Source organism: Lepus europaeus, chromosome 15 (genome assembly GCF_033115175.1).
Source record: "Lepus europaeus isolate LE1 chromosome 15, mLepTim1.pri, whole genome shotgun sequence".
In the NCBI taxonomy this organism is placed as follows: Eukaryota; Metazoa; Chordata; class Mammalia; order Lagomorpha; family Leporidae; genus Lepus; species Lepus europaeus.
This window is the reverse complement of record NC_084841.1, coordinates 93,934,061-93,956,595: the sequence shown is the minus strand read 5'-3', so window position 1 is coordinate 93,956,595 and position 22,535 is coordinate 93,934,061. Positions and strand designations below refer to the sequence as shown.

The window sequence follows — 22,535 nt, the reverse complement described above, 5'->3', positions numbered from 1 at the left end:
GGGAGCTGGATCAGAAGTGGAGCCGTCGGGACCTGAACCCAGCGCCCATCTGCAATGCCGCATCCCACGTGGCGGCTTGAATTCCTATGCCAGTGCCAGCCATGCTTTCTCATTTAAGGACTACATTCACAGGGAATTAAAGTTGTTCAGCATAGCTGTGTGCCTAACGTGTTTTTATCTTATAACTTGCAATAATAAGGCAAGTACTATCAGCATTTTTCACAAAGGAAGAGGTCAACATGAATCTTCTCAGAGACCAAAGCAGTTCTCCTGCAACCCCCAATATGACCCCAGTACAGAGCTGTGGTGAGCTCGGATGCTGGCGCAGCTGACACACGACCCCAGTACAGAGCTGTGTGAGCTCAGATACTGGCACAGCCGACACACGACCCCAGTACAGAGCTGTGGTGAGCTCGGATGCTGGCGCAGCTGACACACGACCCCAGTAGAGAGCTGTGTGAGCTCAGATACTGGCACAGCCGACACACGACCCCAGTACGGAGCTGTGTGAGCTCGGACGCTGGCGCAGCCAACACACGACCCTAACACAGAGCTGTGGTGAGCTCCGATGCTGGTGCAGCCGACACACGACCCCAGTACAGAGCTGTGGTGAGCTCGGATACTGGCGCAGCCGACACACGACCCCAGTACGGAGCTGTGGTGAGCTCGGACGCTGGCGCAGCCGACACACGACCCCAGTACAGAGCTGTGGTGAGCTCAGATACTGGCACAGCCGACACACGACCCCAGTACGGAGCTGTGTGAGCTCGGACGCTGGCGCAGCCGACACACGACCCCACTACAGAGCTGTGTGAGCTCGGTTGCTCACAGCCAATCAGTACCCTTCAGATAACACAAATGTATTTCTTAACAGCTGAAACTCAAATGCTAAAACTGAAAAACAATTTGTGGTCAAGGTTTAACAAACCTAGTTTCATGAAACAAACTTTGAATTGAATCCAAGACTGAAAAAAGCTTGCAGAACTCAAGTCACTCTGAGGACCACACATCTGTGAGACGGCGAGGTGTAACGCACACCAGAGGGAGGCGCTCAGTTCCAGCTGCATCAGTAACTGGTTGGGGGATCCGTGCAAATTAACTACCTGGACTCTGTGTGTGTGTGTCTGGGTGTGTGTGTGAGAGAGAGAGAGGCCAGGTTCCTGTGCAAGTCAATCACCTGGTCTCCTTCCATGTGTGTGTGTGTGTGTGTGCACGAAGTGCAGAGGGACTCAGAGAATATTAGAAAGTGCATCTCTAAGGGTTATCTCATCAGCTCTACAATTTAGTGCTTCAAAAGGAAATGATTTTCTCCTTTTCAGACTATGATCTGAAGTTAAATTAATTTAAACTGCTTAGCATATCTATAGGTCTAATCTGTTATGATTTTCAACAATATGGAAAGTATTTCCCTAAAAAAACAAAAAAGCCTAATATTCTTGTTCATCTCCACTTCTACTACTGCATGGTTTCTTTCCAGACCAAAAAAGCTGTTAAACTTCTCGTGAACAAAACATGTATTAAATCTTGAGACCCGGGGGCCAGCGTTGTGGTGCAGAAGGCTAAGTGCTGCTTAAGACAAGAGAACCCTCTACTGGAGCACTGCTTTGAGACCTCATTGCTCCGCTTCTCATCCATCCTCCTGCTAATGTGCCTGGGAAGGCAGCAGAGGAGGCCCCCGTGCCTGATGTGGGCCCCTGCACCCATGTGGGACCTGGACTGGGTTTGCAGCTCCCAGCTGCAGCTCTGGCCCAGCCAGCACCAGCTCTTCTGTGCATCTGGGGAGTGACCAAGCAGATGGCAGTGTGCTCTTTGTCTGAAATAAAAACTGAAGTATTTACCATGTGCCTCTACATTAAACAGAAAAGGGACATAAGGACAAGACATTATCTGTCCTTCAGGACACCACTGAGAGTGACCCATCCATTTTACAGCATGTATCAAGACCCTTCGGGCTGCGGTCTTCTTCTCACATATGGTTTTCGTGGAGGCAGGGAAGAGAAAGACGATCAAGCTCCTCTTTGGCCAGGCCTCTGGGGATGTGCCCAGACTTCACGAGTCTGTTCCTCGTGGAGAATAATGTCCAAGACTGCACTGGTCCCAGAGTTTGTCCACCTGAAGCGCTCACCAGAGAGCAGACTTCTGAGTCCTTCCATTTTCACATCACAATCCAGAAATAAGTGAGCAGTCTGAGTTCCCCTAAAATGATTCACAGCAGCAAAAGGGGCAGTGACAGACACAGGCAGATGGGGAGAGAAGCAGGGACAGTAGGAGGCGCACTAGTGCCTGACAATATCACATCAGAGCCCAAGACGGCAACTCTGAAGCAGACCTGAAACCAAGTCATCATACAATGGAGTTCAAACTTTCCCCAGTAGGGACTCGGTTACACTGCAAAGGTGCTTGTTCTAACCAGACTTCCAGACATCTCAATAAGCCATTCTTTCCATAGGAAAAACAGAGTTGGTGGTAACTGACATAAACCATCCATGGAAGCCTACTTAACCCTAGTTAATTTATTTCAATGTGCATGAAACACTGTTCACAAAGTATTATGTCAATCTTGTGTGACTATGTTACTAACAAGGAAAAACAAACTCAGAATTCCAGCTTGGATGCCAAGAGCACGTCTACTCTACAGCAGTCCTTGTCTTCTAGTTGTGGCTCCACTTCCTGGGACTCAACGAGTTGTTAGAGTTCAAAGAAATCAAAAATAAAATACTACAAATGAAAAATCATACAGAGCAAATAAAGAACGTGGGGGAAAGCCTAGACAATAGACTTGGTGAGGTAGAAAAAAAGAATACCTGAGCTAGAAGACAAATCTTTGGAATTTTTTTCAGTCAGACCAAAAAAAAAAAAAAGAAGAAGAAATTAGAAAAATTTAAAAATGTTTGAAGATTTATACTATCAAATGACCCAACATATGGGTCTTGGGAGTTCCCAAAGGAGTGGAAAGAGAGAATGGATTAGAAGGCCTATTTAGTGAAATAATTATGTAAAACTTCCCCAATTTGGAGAAAGAAAGGGATATCCTAGTACAGGAAGCACACAGAACTCCTAACAGACATGACCAGAAAAGATCTTCAGTCTGACACATTATAGTCAAACTTTCAACAGTAAAACATAAAGAAAAGATTCTAAAATGTGCACAAGAGAAATGTCAGATTACTTTAGAGGATCTTCAATTAGACCTACAGCTGACTTTTCATCTGAAACCCTACAGGCTAGGAGAAAATGGAGACACACAGTCTAAGCCTTAAGAGAAGAAAATCTGGTAGGCGCCGCAGCTCAATAGGCTAATCCTCCACCTGTGGCACTGGCACACCGGGTTCTAGTCCCAGTCGGGGCACCGGATTCTGTCCCGGTTGCCCCTCTTCCAGGCCAGCTCTCTGCTGTGGCCCGGGAGTGTAGTGGAGGATGGCCCAAGTGCTTGGGCCCTGCACCCGCATGGGAGACCAAGAGAAGCACCTGGCTCTTGGCTTTGGATCAGCGCGGTGCGCTGGCTGCAGCGCGCCGACCACGGCAGCCATTGGAGGGTGAACCAACAGCAAAGGAAGACCTTTCTCTGTCTCTCTCTCTCTCACTGTCCACTCTGCCTGTCAAAAACAAAACAAAACAAACTGTCAACCCAGAATACTGTACCCTGCAAAGCTCTCATTTATTAATGAAAGTGAAATAAAGACCTTCTAGGGCTGATGCTGTGGCATAGCGTGTAAAGCCGCTGCCTGCAGTGCCAGCAACCCATGTGGGTGCCGGTTTGGGTCCCGGCTGCACCACTTCCAATCCAGCTCTCTGCTATGGCCTAGAAAGGCAGTAGAAGACGGCCCAAGTTCTTGGGCCCCTGCACCTTCGTGGGGAACCTGGAAGAAGCTCCTGGCTCCTCACTTTGGATTAGCTCAGTACCAACTGGGGAGTGAATCAGCAATGGAAGACCTCCCTCCCTCCCTCACTCCCTCACTCCATTCTCTCTCTCTCTTTCCCCCATCCCTGTCCTCCTCTCTCTGTGTAACTCTTTCAAATAAATACATCTTAAAAAAAAAAAAAGAAATAGGGGCTGACACCATGGCTCACTTGGTTGATCCTCCACCTGTGGCGCCAGCATCCCATATGGGCGCCAGATTCTAGTCCCGGTTTCTCCTCTTCCAGTCCAGCTCTCTGCTGTGGCCTGGAAAGGCAATGCAGGATGCCCCAGCTGCTTGGGACTTTGCACCCACATGGGAGACCAGGAGGAAGCACCTGGCTCCTGGCTTCGGACCGGCATGGCGCAGGCCATAGAGGCCAATTGGGGGGTGAACCAATGGAAGGAAGACCTTTCTCTCTGTCTCTAACTCTGTCAAATGAAGAAAAAAAATTAAAAAAAAAAAAAAAACTTAAAAAAAAAGAAATAAAGACCCTCTATAACAAACAGAAATTGAAAGATTTTGTCAACACTTGTCCAACCTTACAAAGATGCTTAAAGACATGCTACACATAGAAACACAGTCATCATGATGAAAGAATGTGAAGGCAGAAAATCTCCCAGTAAAAGTACAAAGGAGTATCTATGGAAAACTGGCAGAATCAAGTCATTACTTATCAACAGTCACTTTGAATGTAAATGAATGTAAATGGCCTCAATTCTCCAGGTAAAAGACACAGACTGGCTGAATGCATTAAAAAACAGAACCCATCTATTTGTTGCCTACAAGAAACAGAGCTCACCAAAGAAGATACACAGACTGAAAGTGAAAGGATGGAAAAAGTTATTTCATGCTAATGGAAAGCAAAAAAGAGCAGGTGTAGCCATCCTAACGTCAGGCAAAATAGACTTGAACACAAAAACTGTTAAAAGAGACAAAGGACACCATGCGATGATTAAGGGATCAATTCAACAGGCAGATGTGACTATAATAAATGCATATTGGGCCGGCGCCGGCACACCAGGTTCTAGTCCCGGACGGGGCGCTGGATTCTATCCCGGTTGCCCCTCTTCCAGGCCAGCTCTCTGCTATGGCCCAGGAAGGCAGTGGAGGATGGCCCAAGTCCTTGGGCCCTGCACCCGCATGGGAAACCAGGAGAAGCACCTGGCTCCTGGCTTTGGATCAGCACGATGCGCCGGCCGCAGTGGCCATTGGAGGGTGAACCAACGGCAAAAAGGAAGACCTTTCTCTCTGTCTCTCTCACTATCCACTCTGCCTGTCAAAAAAAATACATAAATAAATGCATATGCACCCAGGGGCTGGCACTGGTACAGCAGGTTAAAACTCCGGCCTGCAGTGCCAGCATCCCATGAGCATCAGCTCAAATCCTGGCTGCTCTACTTCCTATCCAGCTCTCTGCTATGGCCCGGGAAAACAGTACAAGATGGCCCAAGTGCTTGGGCCCCTGCACCCACGTGGGGGACCCAGAAGAAGCTCTTAGCTCCTGGCTTTGGATGGCGCAGCTCCAGCTGTTGTGGCCAATTGGGGAGTGAACCAGAAGATGGAAGACCCCTCCCTCCCTCCTCCCGCCTTCCCCTCCTCCCTCCCTCTCTCTCTCTCTGCCTCTCCTTTTCTGTGTAACTCTAGCTTTCAAATAAATAAAATCTTAGAAAAAAAAAAAGCTACCTCTCTCTCTCTCTCACTGTCTATAACTCTACCTGTCAAATAAAAAAAAGCTACATTTCTTTTTTTTCTTTTTTAATTTTTTTAAAAAGATTTCAGAGTTACACAGAGAGGGGAGAGGCAGAGAGAGAGAGGTCTTCCATGTGATGGCTCACTCTCCAACTGGCTGTGAAGGCCAGAGCTGCACTGATCTGCAGCCAGGAGCCAGGAGCTTCTCCTGGGTCTCCCACACCGGTGCAGGGGCCCAAGGACTTGGGCATCTTCCACTGCTTTCCCAGGCCACAGTAGAGAGCTGGGTCGGAAGTGGACCAGCCAGGTCTTGAACCGGTGCCCATATGGGATGCCAGCAGTTCAGGCCAGGGTATTAACCCGCTGCACCACAGCGCTGGCCCCCAAGAAGCTACATTCCTAAAAAAACAACAACTAAACTTCTCTTTTTTTATAAGCCACGCAATCAATCCTATTTTGTTAGAGCAGCCCATACTGCCTATGACAGCACTTTCTCACAAAGTGAAACATTCAATACTTTATGAGCCAACAACTCCATTCCTGGGTATATACCCAAGAAAAACTTACACATCATTACCAGAAACAACCAAGAACGCATGTAGAAGTGCAGGCTTTGTGGTGAAACAGACTCAGCTGCCTCTTGGGATACCTGCACCTCATCCTGAGGCGCCAGTTCAAGCCCTGGCACCTCCACTTCTGATCCAGCTTCCTCCTAATGCACATGGAGACCCAGATAGAATTCTTGGCTCCTGGTCTTGACCTGGCCCATTCCTGGCTGCTGTGGGCAGCAGGGGCATGAACCAGTGGACAGAAGATACTAATTCACTCTCCCTCTCTGCCTTTCAAACAGAAGAAAATAAACAAACTTTACAAAAGAATGTATACAGCAACACTGCCTATTGACAGAAGAATATATAAACTGTATTATCAAACAATGGCATATTACCCAACTTTTAAAACAGATGGATGACACCTAAGTCAAAACTACAACCAAATCTTAGCAACATAACATTGGGGGAAAACACATCCCAGAGGAGGTCCTTCTTATGAAATAAAAAACAAAACAAAAAACTAAAGATAAATAATGCTTGAATAATACACAAATGACAATTATATAAAACAAAGAGGAGGGTCATAACATAAGACTAGCAATAGTACTTGGGCATTGTGAACAGCACAATATGAGGTATGTTACCACTACTCTAGTTCTTACGTTGGACAATGGGTTCATGCTATTAGTGTAGTATTTGGAAGTAATAAATACAGGCATACAATAGAAAAAAGGCGGCCAGCCATATACTAATAATATATATATATGGCATGAACCAAGGATCGGGATTAACTCCACTTTGTACAAGTAAAATTCCAAGGAAGATAACACTGCTGGTGTAACTTATGTGGACTCACTCCTTAGAGCACACTTTAAATCCCCCATCTTTAACTCTGTGTTCGCCTATTTTTAAAAGGTGTATTCACCCCAACTGGAGAGAAAAAACTTGTTTATGGAAAACTTCAGTATAATTTGATGAAGCAAATACACATGTGGGGAAATATTTTCGGAATAATATTTTTAAAAGCACTCTTGCAGCAGCGGGACAAGCCGCCACCTGCAGTGCTGGCATCCCATATGGGCGCCGGTTCAAGTCCTGGCTGCTCCACTTCCAATCCATCTCTCTGTTGTAGCCTGGGAAAGCAGTGGAAGATGGCCCAAGTCCTTGGGGCCCTGCACCCACGTGGGAGACCTGGAAGAAGCTCCTGGCTCCTGGCTGCGGATCGGCACAGCTGCAGCTGTGGCTGTCAGTTGGGGAGTGAACCAGTGGATGGAAGACCTCTCTCTCTCTCTCTCTCTCTGCCTCTCCTTCTCTCTCTGTATAACTCTTTCAAATAAATAAATAAATAAATCTTTTAAAAATTTTAAAAAATAAAAATAAAAGCATTCTTAGCACCTGAAAGAGTAAGTCTCACCTAACTGGAAAATACATGTGAAATTCTTTATTCCCCAGTAATAGAAGGTAGTAGAATGGTTTCTTCCCTCCCTTCCTTCCATCCTTTCGTTGATCCAGCTCAATTTATTTACTTATTTATTTATTTAATTTGAAAAGGAGAGACAGAGAGAGATATTCCATCTGCTGGTTCACTCTGGGCCTTGAAACTATCCACTCCCACACGGATGAAGGCGTGCCAGACAGCCCTGCACCTGCTGCACCAAACATCCATCACCACAGGCATTTCCTACCCTCTACTAATGTCAACCAGAAACAATTTCATATTTCCTTTCTTCGCATAACGAAGAGTAGTCGCTAGTCATCCTAATTTACATTCTCCACCCCACACAAGAGAACATCTTGCTTCCTATCACCTGGATCCTGCCTGTATCCCCAATTCCCATCCTGCCTTTCAACACTGCTCAACACCTACTACACACTGCACGGCAAGCCAAAGGAATAAGCATGAATACAGACATCCAGCAGCTCACAGAACTGCGCATGTCTTCTCAAAGTGTAGTCAGGGAACCTATGGAAAGGCGTGATGTCAGGGCTTACAGACAGCCTCCTGGATCCTGCCTTGAGCTCACAGAACTGACGACACCAGCGCAGGCCGGCGCATGTGTTTTCAGAAAGTACTCAGGTTGATTAGTTTACACAATAAAGTCTGCAAATTACTCTTCCAGTGCAATGGTTCTCAAACCTTCATACTGCTTTGTAAAAATGCTTTTTAAAAAGAGAGACTGATTGATTCCATATACTGGATCACACCCCAGCTGGGGTTCCAACAGGCCAAAGCCAGGAGCTCAGAACCCAATCTGAGTCTCCCATGTGGGTAGTGGTGCTCGAGCACTTGAGCCCTCTTCTGTCGCCGCCCAGGATGCAACAGCAGGAAGCTGGCTCCACAGTGGAGTAACGGGGACGGAAGCTGGCGTTCGACACGGGCTGTGGGAGCATCAGGCATCCTTTAACTGGCTGCACCACCACACCTGCTGTCTGTGTTCTTAAATCACTGAGCATCAAGAAGCTTTGTTTTTTATGAACTGCATCTATTAATACTACCAGAAATACAAAAAGAGACAGTTCTAAAATGTTTTATGTATCTTAAATTATAAGAATTTAAATGCACTTGTTAATTTATTGTAAAAATAACAAAATAAATGTACTGCAATGTTAAGCCACCCTACGAAAAAAAATTTTCCAAAACAACAGAAACAGTGAGCAGAATGGCCCGACTTCATTCTATTTTTGTCTACATCTTGTACGTATGCAGGATTCTCATAGCTGACCGTCTGCACTTCATCTACTGCAATAACACCTTCACCAGCCCCCGGTACTGCACTGTTCGACTATGAGCAACCAACGTGAAAAAGCAACAGAGTGTCAGGATAAAATGTCTCCCATGTGCAACCCTACACAGGGTCTCGGGGACTCCACCCGGTCCCTAGACCATACCTGGAAACCAGTGGCCTAGTAACCGGAACCGACAGTTTCCTGTATCTTTAGTATCATCTTAGTGAAATACTAAGTTCTGTGGGAACACAGGGGGGAGCAGCTACCCTGGAGGCAGTCAGAAGCCTGCACAGAGGCGGTGGCACCTGACCCGAGACTCCATCCCCACGCCACGGCCAGAAAGAGCCCCTCGCTTTCCTGCTTCTGGCTCTGCCCTTCCGGTTTCGCTTGCTGGCTGCGCCTCCACAGGTCAACCTCCGAATTTACCTCCCCTCTGTCTGGAAGACTCATGTCACACGGCAGCTCGCAGACACACCTGGCCGTCCTGACAGCTCGGGGAGCCACAACTCCACACACTGTAAGCCGCTCCGATCCAGCCTTTGGGAAGCTCTGGGAACCGTACGTAACAGTGGACTGCAAATGTGAACAAATGGGGCCCAAAGAACTGACTACTCAACACACGAACGAGCAGACAGCTGGGCCATTCAACCGTCCTCGCATGTGTACACTGCAGATGGACCAACCCCTTGAGGTCAGAGAGCAAATCGTGGTTCTCTTAAATTCCCTTCAATACAAGTCACTGTCCATAATGAGACTGAACATTCCTTTATCCTATTTTTCTTTATAGGTTTCAAACAAAACAAAACTGAAATGGTTAACAGGCTAATCCTCCACCTTGCGGCGCCGGCACACTGGGTTCTAGTCCCGGCACACTGGGTTCTAGTCCCGGTTGGGGCGCGGGATTCTATCCCGATTGCCCCTCTTCCAGGCCAGCTCTCTGCTATGGCCCAGGAAGGCAGTGGAGGATGGCCCAAGTCCTTGGGCCCTGCACCCGCATGGGAGACCAGGAGAAGCACCTGGCTCCTGGCTTCAGATCAGCAAGATGCGCTGGCTGCAGCGGCCATTGGAGGGTGAACTAACGGCAAAAAGGAAGACCTTTCTCTCTGTCTCTCTCTCTCTCTCTCTCACTATCCACTCTGCCTGTCAAAAAAAAAAAAAAAAAAAAAAACTGAAATGGGAGAGCCTATTTATGTAAGTAACTTAACAGGCAGTTACATACACACACACACACCCCTACACATCTGCATTAAATTATAATCAGAGTGTTCTGGTTAATTCTAGGTAAACTGCAAAACATTTCTGATACAATTTTAATAATTCAAAGACCAGTGTTGTGACACAGCAGGTTAAGCCACAACTGTGACATCAGCATCTTATATGGACACCAGTTCAACTCCCAGATGCTCCACTTCCTAAAGATTTATTTATTTATTTATTTGAAAGATAAAGTTAGAGCGAGGCGGCGGGGGGGTCTTCCATCTGCTAGTTCACTCCCCAAATGGCCGCAACGAACAGAGCTGGGCCAATCTGAAAGCAGGACCCAGGAACTTCTTCTGGGTCTCCCACATGGGTGCAGGGGCCCAAAGACTTGGGCCATCTTCTACTGCTTTCCGAGGCCATAGCTATAGAGCTGGATTGGAAGTGGAGCAGCCAGGACTCAAACTAGCCCCCATATGGGATACCGGATGGCGGCGGCTTTACCCACTATGCAACAGCACTGGCTCAGCTGCTCCACTTTCAATCCAGCTCCCTGCTAACGAGCCTGGGAAAGCAGCGGAGGACAGTAAAAATAACTGGGCCCCTGCTACCCACATGGGAGATCCGGAAGAGGCTCCGTGCTTCTGGATTTGGCCTGGCACAGCCCCAGCCATTGTGGCCATTTGGGCAGTAAACCAGCAGATGGAAGACTTCTCTCTCTCTTGGGGCTGGCACTGTGGCACAGTGGGTTAAAGCACTGGCCTGCAGCTTCAGCATTCCATATGGGTGCCAGTTCGAGTCCCAGCTGCTCTACTTCTGATCCAGATCTCTGTTGAGGCCATTTGGGGAATGAACCAGTGGACAGAAGACCTCTTTCTCTGTAACTGTCTTTCATATAAATAAAATAAATCTTCAAAAAAAAATTTCTCTCTCTCTTCCTCCCTCTCTCTAGCTACGGCTTTCAAAGAAATAAATATTTTTAAAAAAGAATTTTAATAATTGAAAATTTTTCTACAATAAACTAGCTTCTTCCTAGTTTTTTTTTTTTTTAAACGCTACAAAGTTAGCTTTTTTTAAAAAAGATTTATTTATTTAAAAGAGTTACAGGGAGAAGTAGACAGAGAGGGCTTCCATCCGTTGGTTCACTCCCCAAATGGCTACAATGGCCAGAGCTGTGCCAATCTGAAGCCAGGAGCCAGAAGCTTCTTTCAGGTTCCCCAGGCGGGTGTAGGGGCCCAAGGACTTGGGCCATCTTCTACTGCTTTCCCAGACCCATTGGCAGGGAGATGGGTTGGAAATGTAGCAGCCAGGACTTGAATCAGCACCCATGTGGGATGCTGGCACTGCAGTTCAGGGCCTTAACCCACTGCACCACAGTGCCAGCCCCAAGTTGTTAGCTTTTCAACAAATTCTTGATATTAATGTATTTCCATATCTTTTATATGTCTAATGCAAATATTACTCTGAGAAATGTCTGATTATTTTAAGATTGCTATTAGTTACAGCTTTCTCTTTTTCTTTCTTTGTTTTGTCTCTCACTTTTATGTATAAAAGAAATTTTGAGTTCCAGACTCTTGAGCTGTTCCCTTTCAAATAAACTAGCTTCCTCCAATCCTGGACTCAACTAGTAAATATTTATGACATGCTTATTTTGTGAAAAGCTCTGTCTCAGACATCATCCCTCTGGTCCCTAAGAAGCTGAGAACTGTTTAGCCTTAAGAAGATCTTCATTTACCCTGATACAATGTGGAGTTCTTGAAGACTTTGTAGTGTATGTTTAGAGGTCAACATTACAACAGCAGACTAGCAATCTAAGTTCATGTCTTCAAGAGCTCTGCAGAGTGCAGGGCAGACCTCCTTCAGATAACGAGTACCACATGAAAATCATGACAGCAGTCCATGAAAAACGAAGTTAACATCTACTTGGCTCAGTATCCTTAAAGACAAGTAAGCTCTGAGTTACAATTCACACACACACACACAAAGTTCCATACACACAACTTCAGCACAAATGGAAGAAGCCCAACAGTGAACTCAGCTAAGAACGGAGCTGCATGGCTGGCGCCACAGCTCACTAGGCTAATCCTCCACTGCCCGCCGGCACCCCGGGGTTCTAGTCCCAGTTGGGGCGCTGGATTCTCTCCTCATCCGATATAGGCATCAGGTTCTACTCCCGGTTGCTCCTCTTCCAGGCCAGCTCTCTGCTGTGGCCCGGGAAGGCAGTGGAGGATGGCCCAAGTGCTTGGGCCCTGCACCCTATGGGAGACCAGGAGAAGCACCTGGCTCCTGGCTTCAGATCGACGCATTGCGCCGGCCACAGCGGCCACTTGGGGGGTGAACCAACGGAAAAGGGGAAGACCTTTCTCTCTGACTCTCTCTAACTCTGCCTGTCCCAAAAACAAACAAACAAACAAACACACACACACACACAACCCGGAGCTGCAGCAGGTGCAGCCCAGCAGCAAAATGGCCAGCTGTGGTGAGCCAGTTACCAGAGGCCCAGCTCCGGTCCTCCAACCTTCACCGCGCTGCTCTTCTCTAACTTAACATAGACAGAACAGGACTAGAGGCCTTGCCACAGTGTCAGCTACACTGCTGTTAAAGAGGCTGCGGCAACTGTTCTGAACAGACTTCCTGCAGGGGTGTGGGAGCAGGGCATCGCCACTCAGCCTTCACCGGCTAACGGTCTGGGCAAAATCCCAGGAACCACTGCAAACACCAGGCACACTCTCTCCCTCTCTCCCCTTCCCCCTCCACAGCCAATCAGTGAATGTCACAAGCATCTCAAAAGCTCGCTTTCATTACTTTAAAGAAACCAAGCTCCAGGGTCTCTGCTAGGGACCAGCAACTTCATCCTCAAGGCTTCTGCCCATACTGTTCATATATCAACAGAAAATAACGATGATGATACTGTGTTCACATGCTGGTCCCCTTCCCAAACTCAGGGTGAAACTGCATCAGCTGCGACAACATCAGGTGGACCTGTACGAGGGGATTAGGGCCATGGGAGCCCCTGCCCTGAGAGTGGGATTAAGTGGCCTTTAGAAGAGGCTTCACGCAGCTGGGCCTTTCTCTCCTTCCACCAGGCCAAGACCCGGAGTCAAGGCAGTGTCAGGAAGAAGGGCCAGGACTTCCTCGGACACCTGCTGGCACCTTGATCTTGTGCTTCCCCTGTAAACGGCCCAGTCACTTTGTCCTGGCAGCACAGCCTAGACAGACGTCAGTGATGATGACAGCAGTTAACACACTGAACATCTGCACTTGCTCTGAGTGCTTTACACGATGACTCTGTTTTTTTTTTTTTTTTTTTTAATTTTTTTTTTTTTTTTTTTTTTTTTTTGACAGGCAGAGTGGACAGTGAGAGAGAGACAGAGAGAAAGGTCTTCCTTTTGCCGTTGGTTCACCCTCCAATGGCCGCCGCGGTAGCGCGCTGCGGCCAGCGCACCGCGCTGTTCCGATGGCAGGAGCCAGTTACTTATCCTGGTCTCCCATGGGGTGCAGAGCCCAAACACTTGGGCCATCCTCCACTGCACTCCCTGGCCACAGCAGAGAGCTGGCCTGGAAGAGGGGCAACCGGGACAGGATCGGTGCCCCGACCGGGACTAGAACCCGGTGTGCCGGCGCCGCAAGGCGGAGGATTAGCCTGTTGAGCCACGGCGCCGGCCACGATGACTCTGTTTTTAATTTGATAAGCAGAGTTGTAGACAGTGAGAGAGACAGAGAGAAAGGTCTTCCATCCATTGGTTCACCCCCCCAAATGGCTGCTATGGCCGGCGCTGTGCTGATCAGGATCCAGGCACTTCCTCCTGGTCTCTCATACAGATGCAGGGTCCCAAGCTCTTGGGCCATCCGCCACTGCCTTCCCGGGCCACGGCAGAGAGCTGGCCTGGAAGAGGAGCAACCGGGACTAGAACCCGGCATCCATATGGGATGCCAGTGCCGCAGGCGGAGGATTAACCAAGTGAGCCATGGCGCCGGCCCCACATAGAGGACTTTCACTTACCTAACACCACTGTAAGACAGGGACTATCACTAACCTCCTTTCCCACCTAGAGAACTGGGACTTTGAAAGATCAGGTAACTTTCCTGGGTCATGTATGTCGAAAGTAGAACCTGAGAGTGCATCTGGTTAACTCCTGTGGCAAGAATAACCGGCTCAGTGGCTCTCCCTGCCTGTTAGAAGTATTTCAAAATCCTTCTAGAGGAGATTTCAGTCATTTGGTCACTGAGAAGATTTTCATTAAGTATTTATTATGTATCAATACCACACCAGGTACCTCAAAGTCCACCTGACAAAGATTCTAAGTGAAGCTGCTCACTAAGGCATCCTGACATCAGTGGGATCTACAAGCCATTAAGAAAAAGTCAGCTCCACCTGGTCATGTGATTATGTTCTACAAATGTACCACTGCACATGGAACACAGACCACACGTCTACACACTGACATTCCAAGAGACTGGGACAACCATTTTAACAAAATGTTCCAATCTTGCTTACTACAGATTCCTAAGCTTTGCAACCAAATAAAATACGCAATGAAAACCCACACAGTACGTTCCAACACATACACAGCAGAAGGTCTTCCACCCGCACATCCAGTCCACAGAGTAGCGCTCTTTGTGCTGGGAAACCACGGTGACAGTGCCGTAGTTTTCTTGAACACACTTCTGGTCACCGCCTGCCCCACCGTCAGCACAACGGGGTAGAGGGCTGACCACCACTTTGGAGGACAAATTTCAAGGCAGGCAGTTTGCAGTTCTGGCTGTTGCTTGAACTCACACCAAAGGGACACACATGGTGTGGCAGAAGAGAAGAAAAGCAAACTAAAGCTGCTAAGACCAGAAGAATCTTCTACTGTCTGTGTCCTCAACCTGTCACAGATACTGCCCACCACATTTTTTAAAAAGAATGATTCGTTTTATTTATTTGAAAGGCAGAGTGATGGGAAGCAAGGAGGGAGACGGAGACAGAGTTGCATTAGTTATATCCCGTCCATGGTTCACTCCTCAAATGCCCACAACAGCCAGGGTGGGCCAGGACAAAGACAGGAGCCAGAAACTTCATCCTGACCTGCCACGTGGGTGGCAGGGGCCCAGGTGCTTGGCCCACCTTGCACTGCCTTCCCAGACACACGAGTAGGACGCTGAGTCAGGGTGGGCACTCCCACATGGGAGGCCCACGTCACAAGCAGCAGCTTCGCCCACTGCACTGCCTTGCCAGCCCCTGCACATCCTAACTTTTTAAGATTTATTTTATTTATTTGAAAGGCATACTTACAGAGAGAGAGAGAGAAAAGGAGAGACAGTCTTCCATCCACTGGCTCACTCTCCAAATGGCTGGGCCAGACGGACGGGAGCCAGGAGCTTCTCCCATGTGGGTGCAGAGGCCATCCTCCATCCTGCAGCAGCAGGGAGCTGGGTTGAAAATGGAGCAGCCAGGACTCAAACTAGCACCCACATGGGATGCTAGCGCTGCAGGCAGTGGCTCTACTCACTACACCACGCCAGCCCCCCACCATACTTCTGTCAGGACTTTCAAAATAGAAAATATGTGAACAGCTAAAGCTAAGGGGGACAATTTTGTATCTACCTAAGTACAGGTGTTAAATTTTCTGTGTCAGTACAATATACACTAAACTAACAATGTGGCTATTTTACTTCTGTTGCTTTTGTGCCTGCTGTACCCACACAGTACATATGGTATACACACTTTACACAGCAGGGTAGCACAGGTGTCCTATAAACAAACTTGAGAAGATGCCACAGTTTGGGAACCCTGCTTGATTTAAAAAAAAAAAAAATCAATACAATTTCCCCACAGGTTCATGAAGTAAAATTCCATAATCAAGGCTTGTAGATTCGTAATTATGGTATGTCAGCTACATTTAAACAAGAGTGTTAAAAGATTGTTAAAGTTAAACTAACACAATTGCAGTGTGAATTGTCCTAGTCTCATTCTAATCTACTGATGTCACTTTCATTTAATCAGAGGAAAACTACAGGCCAATGTCAGAGCTATTTTCAATGCTCTAACATTCTTTGTTCACACTGGATTTTAAGCTATTACCAATCAAAAACAGTTATAAAAAGATACATTTAAGACAATATTTTTAATCACTTCATTCACCCATTAGCTACTTTATCAGGCTTTATTAAAGTAAGTTGCCTTTAAAGTTATTAAATAATCTTTTATGTTAAGTAGATGAAAAACATTTCTTCTTGTACAAGAATTTTCTTGACTTACCACAAGTCTAATAAAAAATAAAACTTATTCTACTTGGACCTAAGCCACTGGCTGAAATACCACAGCCAACACTGAAGAACATTAATTCTACATCTTCTTCTGCTTTAGTGAAAATTATTTTCTAAATCACTACCAAATTATTATGGGAAGAGCTACTCAGGCAAGGACTCATGTTCACACCACGCATTTAAGTTTTAAGTAAGGTAGAGCACACAACTGACAGTTCCACTATCAGCAAATAAACCCAAATAAATCAGAGCACACACGACACGGCCGAGTTAGCCAGTCACAGAAATGTACATCCACACCTACCCACGAACACCCACTGCAGGCAGAGTAGGCCCTGTGAAATGCCTGGGACCACAAATGTTTAACATTTGGAGATTTTTGGGTTTCGAAATATCTGCATAAACTACTGATTGTGAATCCCTAACGTGAAAGACCAAACGCTCCAAAACCTGAAATTGATGAGCACACTATCAGTATTCAAACAGTTCAGGACCATGGAACACGTCAGATTGGAGATCTCCCAATGAGGGAGGGGCTCCCTGTGCCATGGATTACGTCAGATTGGAGATCTCCCAATGAGGGAGGGGCTCCCTGTGCCACGGAATACGTCAGATTGGAGATCTCCCAATGAGGGAGGGGCTCCTGTGCCACGGAATACGTCAGATTGGAGATCTCCCAATGAGGGAGGGGCTCCCTGTGCCACGGAATACGTCAGATTGGAGATCTCCCAATGAGGGAGGGGCTCCTGTGCCACGGAATACGTCAGATTGGAGATCTCCCAATGAGGGAGGGGCTCCCTGTGCCACGGAATACGTCAGATTGGAGATCTCCCAATGAGGGAGGGGCTCCCTGTGCCACGGAATACGTCAGATTGGAGATCTCCCAATGAGGGAGGGGCTCCCTGTGCCACGGAATACGTCAGACTGGAGATCTCCCAATGAGGGAGGGGCTCCCTGTACCACGGAATACGTCAGATTGGAGATCTCCCAATGAGGGAGGGGCTCCCTGTGCCACGGAATACGTCAGATTGGAGATCTCCCAATGAGGGAGGGGCTCCCTGTGCCATGGATTACGTCAGATTGGAGATCTCCCAATGAGGGAGGGGCTCCCTGTACCACGGAATACGTCAGATTGGAGATCTCCCAATGAGGGAGGGGCTCCCTGTGCCACGGAATACGTCAGATTGGAGATCTCCCAATGAGGGAGGGGCTCCCTGTGCCATGGATTACGTCAGATTGGAGATCTCCCAATGAGGGAGGGGCTCCCTGTGCCACGGAATACGTCAGATTGGAGATCTCCCAATGAGGGAGGGGCTCCTGTGCCATGGATTATGTCAGATTGGAGATCTCCCAATGAGGGAGGGGCTCCCTGTGCCATGGAATACGTCAGATTGGAGATCTCCCAATGAGGGAGGGGCTCCCTGTACCACGGAATACGTCAGATTGGAGATCTCCCAATGAGGGAGGGGCTCCCTGTGCCATGGAATACGTCAGATTGGAGATCTCCCAATGAGGGAGGGGCTCCCTGTGCCATGGATTACGTCAGATTGGAGATCTCCCAATGAGGGAGGGGCTCCCTGTACCACGGAATACGTCAGATTGGAGATCTCCCAATGAGGGAGGGGCTCCCTGTGCCATGGAATACGTCAGATTGGAGATCTCCCAATGAGGGAGGGGCTCCCTGTGCCATGGATTACGTCAGATTGGAGATCTCCCAATGAGGGAGGGGCTCCCTGTGCCACGGAATACGTCAGATTTCAGGTCTCCCAATGAGGGAGGGGCTCCCTGTGCCATGGATTACGTCAGATTGGAGATCTCCCAAAGAGGGAGGGGCTCCCTGTGCCATGGAATACGTCAGATTGGAGATCTCCCAATGAGGGAGGGGCTCCCTGTGCCATGGAATACGTCAGATTGGAGATCTCCCAATGAGGGAGGGGCTCCCTGTGCCATGGATTACGTCAGATTTCAGGTCTCCCAATGAGGGAGGGGCTCCCTGTGCCATGGATTACGTCAGATTGGAGATCTCCCAAAGAGGGAGGGGCTCCCTGTGCCATGGATTACGTCAGATTGGAGATCTCCCAATGAGGGAGGGGCTCCCTGTGCCATGGAATACGTCAGATTGGAGATCTCCCAATGAGGGAGGGGCTCCCTGTGCCATGGAATACGTCAGATTGGAGATCTCCCAATGAGGGAGGGGCTCCCTGTGCCATGGAGTACGTCAGATTGGAGATCTCCCAATGAGGGAGGGGCTCCCTGTGCCATGGATTATGTCAGATTGGAGATCTCCCAAAGAGGGAGGGGCTCCCTGTGCCATGGAATACGTCAGATTGGAGATCTCCCAATGAGGGAGGGGCTCCCTGTGCCATGGATTACGTCAGATTGGAGATCTCCCAATGAGGGAGGGGCTCCCTGTGCCACGGAATACGTCAGATTTCAGGTCTTTCAATGAGGGAGGGGCTCCCTGTGCCATGGATTACGTCAGATTGGAGATCTCCCAATGAGGGAGGGGCTCCTGTGCCATGGATTACGTCAGATTGGAGATCTCCCAATGAGGGAGGGGCTCCCTGTGCCATGGATTACGTCAGATTGGAGATCTCCCAATGAGGGAGGGGCTCCCTGTGCCACGGATTACGTCAGATTGGAGATCTCCCAATGAGGGAGGGGCTCCCTGTGCCACGGAATACGTCAGATTGGAGATCTCCCAATGAGGGAGGGGCTCCTGTGCCACGGAATACGTCAGATTGGAGATCTCCCAATGAGGGAGGGGCTCCCTGTGCCATGGATTACGTCAGATTGGAGATCTCCCAATGAGGGAGGGGCTCCCTGTGCCATGGATTACGTCAGATTGGAGATCTCCCAATGAGGGAGGGGCTCCCTGTGCCACGGAATACGTCAGATTGGAGATCTCCCAATGAGGGAGGGGCTCCCTGTGCCATGGAATACGTCAGATTGGAGATCTCCCAATGAGGGAGGGGCTCCCTGTGCCATGGAATACGTCAGATTGGAGATCTCCCAATGAGGGAGGGGCTCCCTGTGCCATGGAATACGTCAGATTTCAGGTCTTCCAATGAGGGAGGGGCTCCCTGTGCCATGGATTACGTCAGATTGGAGATCTCCCAATGAGGGAGGGGCTCCTGTGCCATGGAATACGTCAGATTGGAGATCTCCCAATGAGGGAGGGGCTCCCTGTGCCAGCGGCTGCTCCACGAAACAGCGTGACACTCAGGCAGCCTAGGGCGCACCCGGCCCTGTAAGCGACCTGTCCCCGTCCAGGGAGCTAATGCCTTTCTGGATACCAGACCCTCTGCCTGGTCACCATACACTCTGCCTATCCCCTAGGGTCTAAAATGTCACCTCCGACACTCGCCTCCGCCCTCCGTCCACCAGAGCGCCTTCCACGTTTGGCACACACGGCCCCCTCCCACTCTGCCCCACGTGTACCCACGTCCCTCCCAGCCCCCGCCGGCCACCCCTGCCGTGTTCCAGCACACTGACTACACGCGAAGGCCTAGGGCACTGCCCTGCCCTGCCCCGTACAGCCGGCCTGTGCTGAGCTCCAGGACGAACACCTGGAAACCAACCAGCACTTCATGTCTGGACAAACCGCGCTGCGAACACGGCTTCACCTCCCCTTCCCAATGACGGGGAAGGCCTCTGGGGGACACGAGCCCACGGCACAGGCGTCTACCAGAGGAACGAGGCGGAGAACAGACACTGGCTTAAGTCTGACTTATGAAAACCAGCAGAATCCTCCACGAGGCCAAGGGCACATCTAACTCACGGAGCTACCGAATCTCTGAGGCTGAGCAGGAGGAGGACAAGGCCTCCCTGCCGCCGCCGCCTCTGTGCCCAGGGAGATCCCGCAGCGGCGGGGGCCACAGGGAAGTAATGCCAGCACAGAGGGGCGTGGGGCGCAGTGTCTGCGGGTACAGGCGGACAGGACCACAGCGACACAAACAGCCGGGGCAGAAATGCGAGCCCGCCACCTGCACAGCACGGCAGAGGCCCCACGAAGATGGCTTCTGGGAGTGCGAGGCGCTCCCACAGCGAAGTGGAGGCACAACTCCCCGGGCAGCCGGGCCCCTCGCTGCCCACTGCGCCCTCCGCCCAGCCACGGGGGGCCTCGGCCGCGCGCGACCCGGCTTCCCCCACGGGCGGGCCTCGGCCGCGCGCGACCCGGCTTCCCCCACGGGCGGGCCTCGGGCGTGCGCGACCCGGCCTTCCCCCACGGGCGGGCCCCCTCGCTGCCCACTGCGCTCTCCGCCCAGCCACGGGCGGGCCTCGGGCGTGCGCGACCCGGCCTTCCCCCACGGGCGGGCCCCCTCGCTGCCCACTGCACTCTCCGCCCAGCCAGGTGCGGGCCTCGGCCGCGCGCGACCCGGCCTTCCCCTAGGCCTTCCCCTACGGCCGGGCCCCTAGCTGCCCACTGCGCTCTCCGCCCAGCCACGGGCGGGCCTCGGCCGTGCGTGACCCGGCCTTCCCCACGGGCGGGCCTCGGGCGTGCGCGACCCGGCCTTTCCCCACGGGCGGGCCCCCTCGCTGCCCACTGCGCTCTCCGCCCAGCCACGTGCGGGCCTCGGCCATGCGTGACCCGGCCTTCCCCTACGGCCGGGCCCCTAGCTGCCCACGGCGCTCTCCGCCCAGCCACGGGCGGGCCTCGGCCGTGCGTGACCCGGCCTTCCCCACGGGCGGGCCCCGGCCGCGCGCGACCCGGCTTCCCCCACGGGCGGGCCCCGGCCGCGGGTGACCCGGCTTCCCCCACGGGCGGGCCTCGGCCGCGTGCGACCCGGCTTCCCCCACGGGCGGGCCTTCCCCCCGCGCACCCCGGCCCCGCGCTGACCTCTCGGAAGGCCCGGCCCGGTCTGGCCGGCGAGGTGGGGACGCCGCCGGGCCGGGCCTCCCCGCAGCCACGCGGCCTCCGTGCGGCCGGCTGGGCCTGGACCCCGGCCCGCGCGTCCCCGAGCCCCGCGCCGGGCGCAGCGCCACCCGCGGCCCCTTACCGCTTCACCACGCCGGTCTTGATCTTGATCTGCCGCACGCGAGGGTCGGCCATGGTCCCGGAGCGCCGCGCAGGAGGGGCGGGAGCCGAGCGGCCGGGAGGGCGGCGGCGGCGGCAGGGGCCCGGCGCGCATGCGCGGGGCGGGGCCGGGGCGCGGGGCGGGGCGGGCGCGGGGTCCCGGGATCGAGCGCCGGGCCCGCGGTCTGCGCTGTCTGGGGGCCCCAGCCTCCGCCGGCTCCCTCAGCCCCGGCGGGCGACGGCGCTTCCTCACGGCCGCACAGGCCGGCTGGGCCCGGGTCCTCGCCGCGTCGCTGCGCGCGCCTCCGGACGGCGGTGCGGTCTCAGAGCGGCCGCGTGCGGTGGGGTCGCCCCGCGCGCCCCGCGGCGCCGCCCGCTGCGGCCCCCCCGCCCCCACGTGGGCCCCCCCGCCCTCCCCCGCCCCCACGTGGGCCCCTCGCCCTCCCCCCCGCCCTCCCCCGCCCCCACGTGGGCTCGTGCCCACCTGGCGATGACCTGGCTCGGAGGCCGCCATCCCGGCTCCCACAGCCTCCCCGCCCCGCGCAGCCCCCATGTGGGCCGTGGACTCCACAGACACGGATGGCTGGCTGGCCGGCACACGGAGACACGGTCCCAAGGGGCGCGGGGCGGGAACGCAGCAGGGCAGCAGCGGCTGCAGAACCCACGCGCGAAGAGAGCTGCCGAGGTCCACTCTTCCATCAGGCAGCCGAAGCCCTGGACCCCCAGCCCATCCCCCGTTCGCCCTGCTTTCCCGGAGCTCCCCGACACCCACCACCCGCCCCGCTCTCTGGCCTGTACTGTCCATGGTGTGGCGCGGCGGCCGGGGTCGTGGCTGCTGTGTAGCCAGGCCGAGGCCTTGAGCCCACAGTGTGTGTCCGCGTGCAGCGTGCGGTCGGCCCGAGGCCGTGGGTTGGGGTGGCGGAGTCGGGCCGCCCTCACGGGATCTGTTCTGGTGCTGACAGCAGTGGTCTGAACTTCAGCTCCAAGGCCAGACTGGGTTGGGTGCGACTCCGGCTCTGCTTGTGTAACGCTGGACAGGTCATCCCAGCTCTCAGGGCCCCCGAGTGTCCGTCTGTGAAGTGGACGATGGTCATGACACCTGCCACCTGCCTCGCAAGGCTGTCAGCGCCATGCCTTGGTGTTACTCACCCCGTATCCAGTACATATGGCGTCCGCGGGAAACCTGAACGAGAAAGCTCG

General features: G+C 51.8%; 1 protein-coding gene across 1 annotated transcript in view; it reads right to left on the bottom strand.

Moving 5' to 3' along the window:
- TBCA (tubulin folding cofactor A) overlaps positions 1-21,433 on the bottom strand; it is a 78,966-nt gene extending 57,533 nt beyond the window's left edge. Inside the window, exon 1 of the mRNA XM_062212028.1 lies at positions 21,319-21,433. Within this exon, the coding sequence (XP_062068012.1) occupies positions 21,319-21,371 (53 nt within the window). The 5' untranslated portion in view covers positions 21,372-21,433. The remainder of the gene's footprint in view (positions 1-21,318) is intronic.
- Between the last annotated feature and the right edge of the window lie 1,102 nt (positions 21,434-22,535).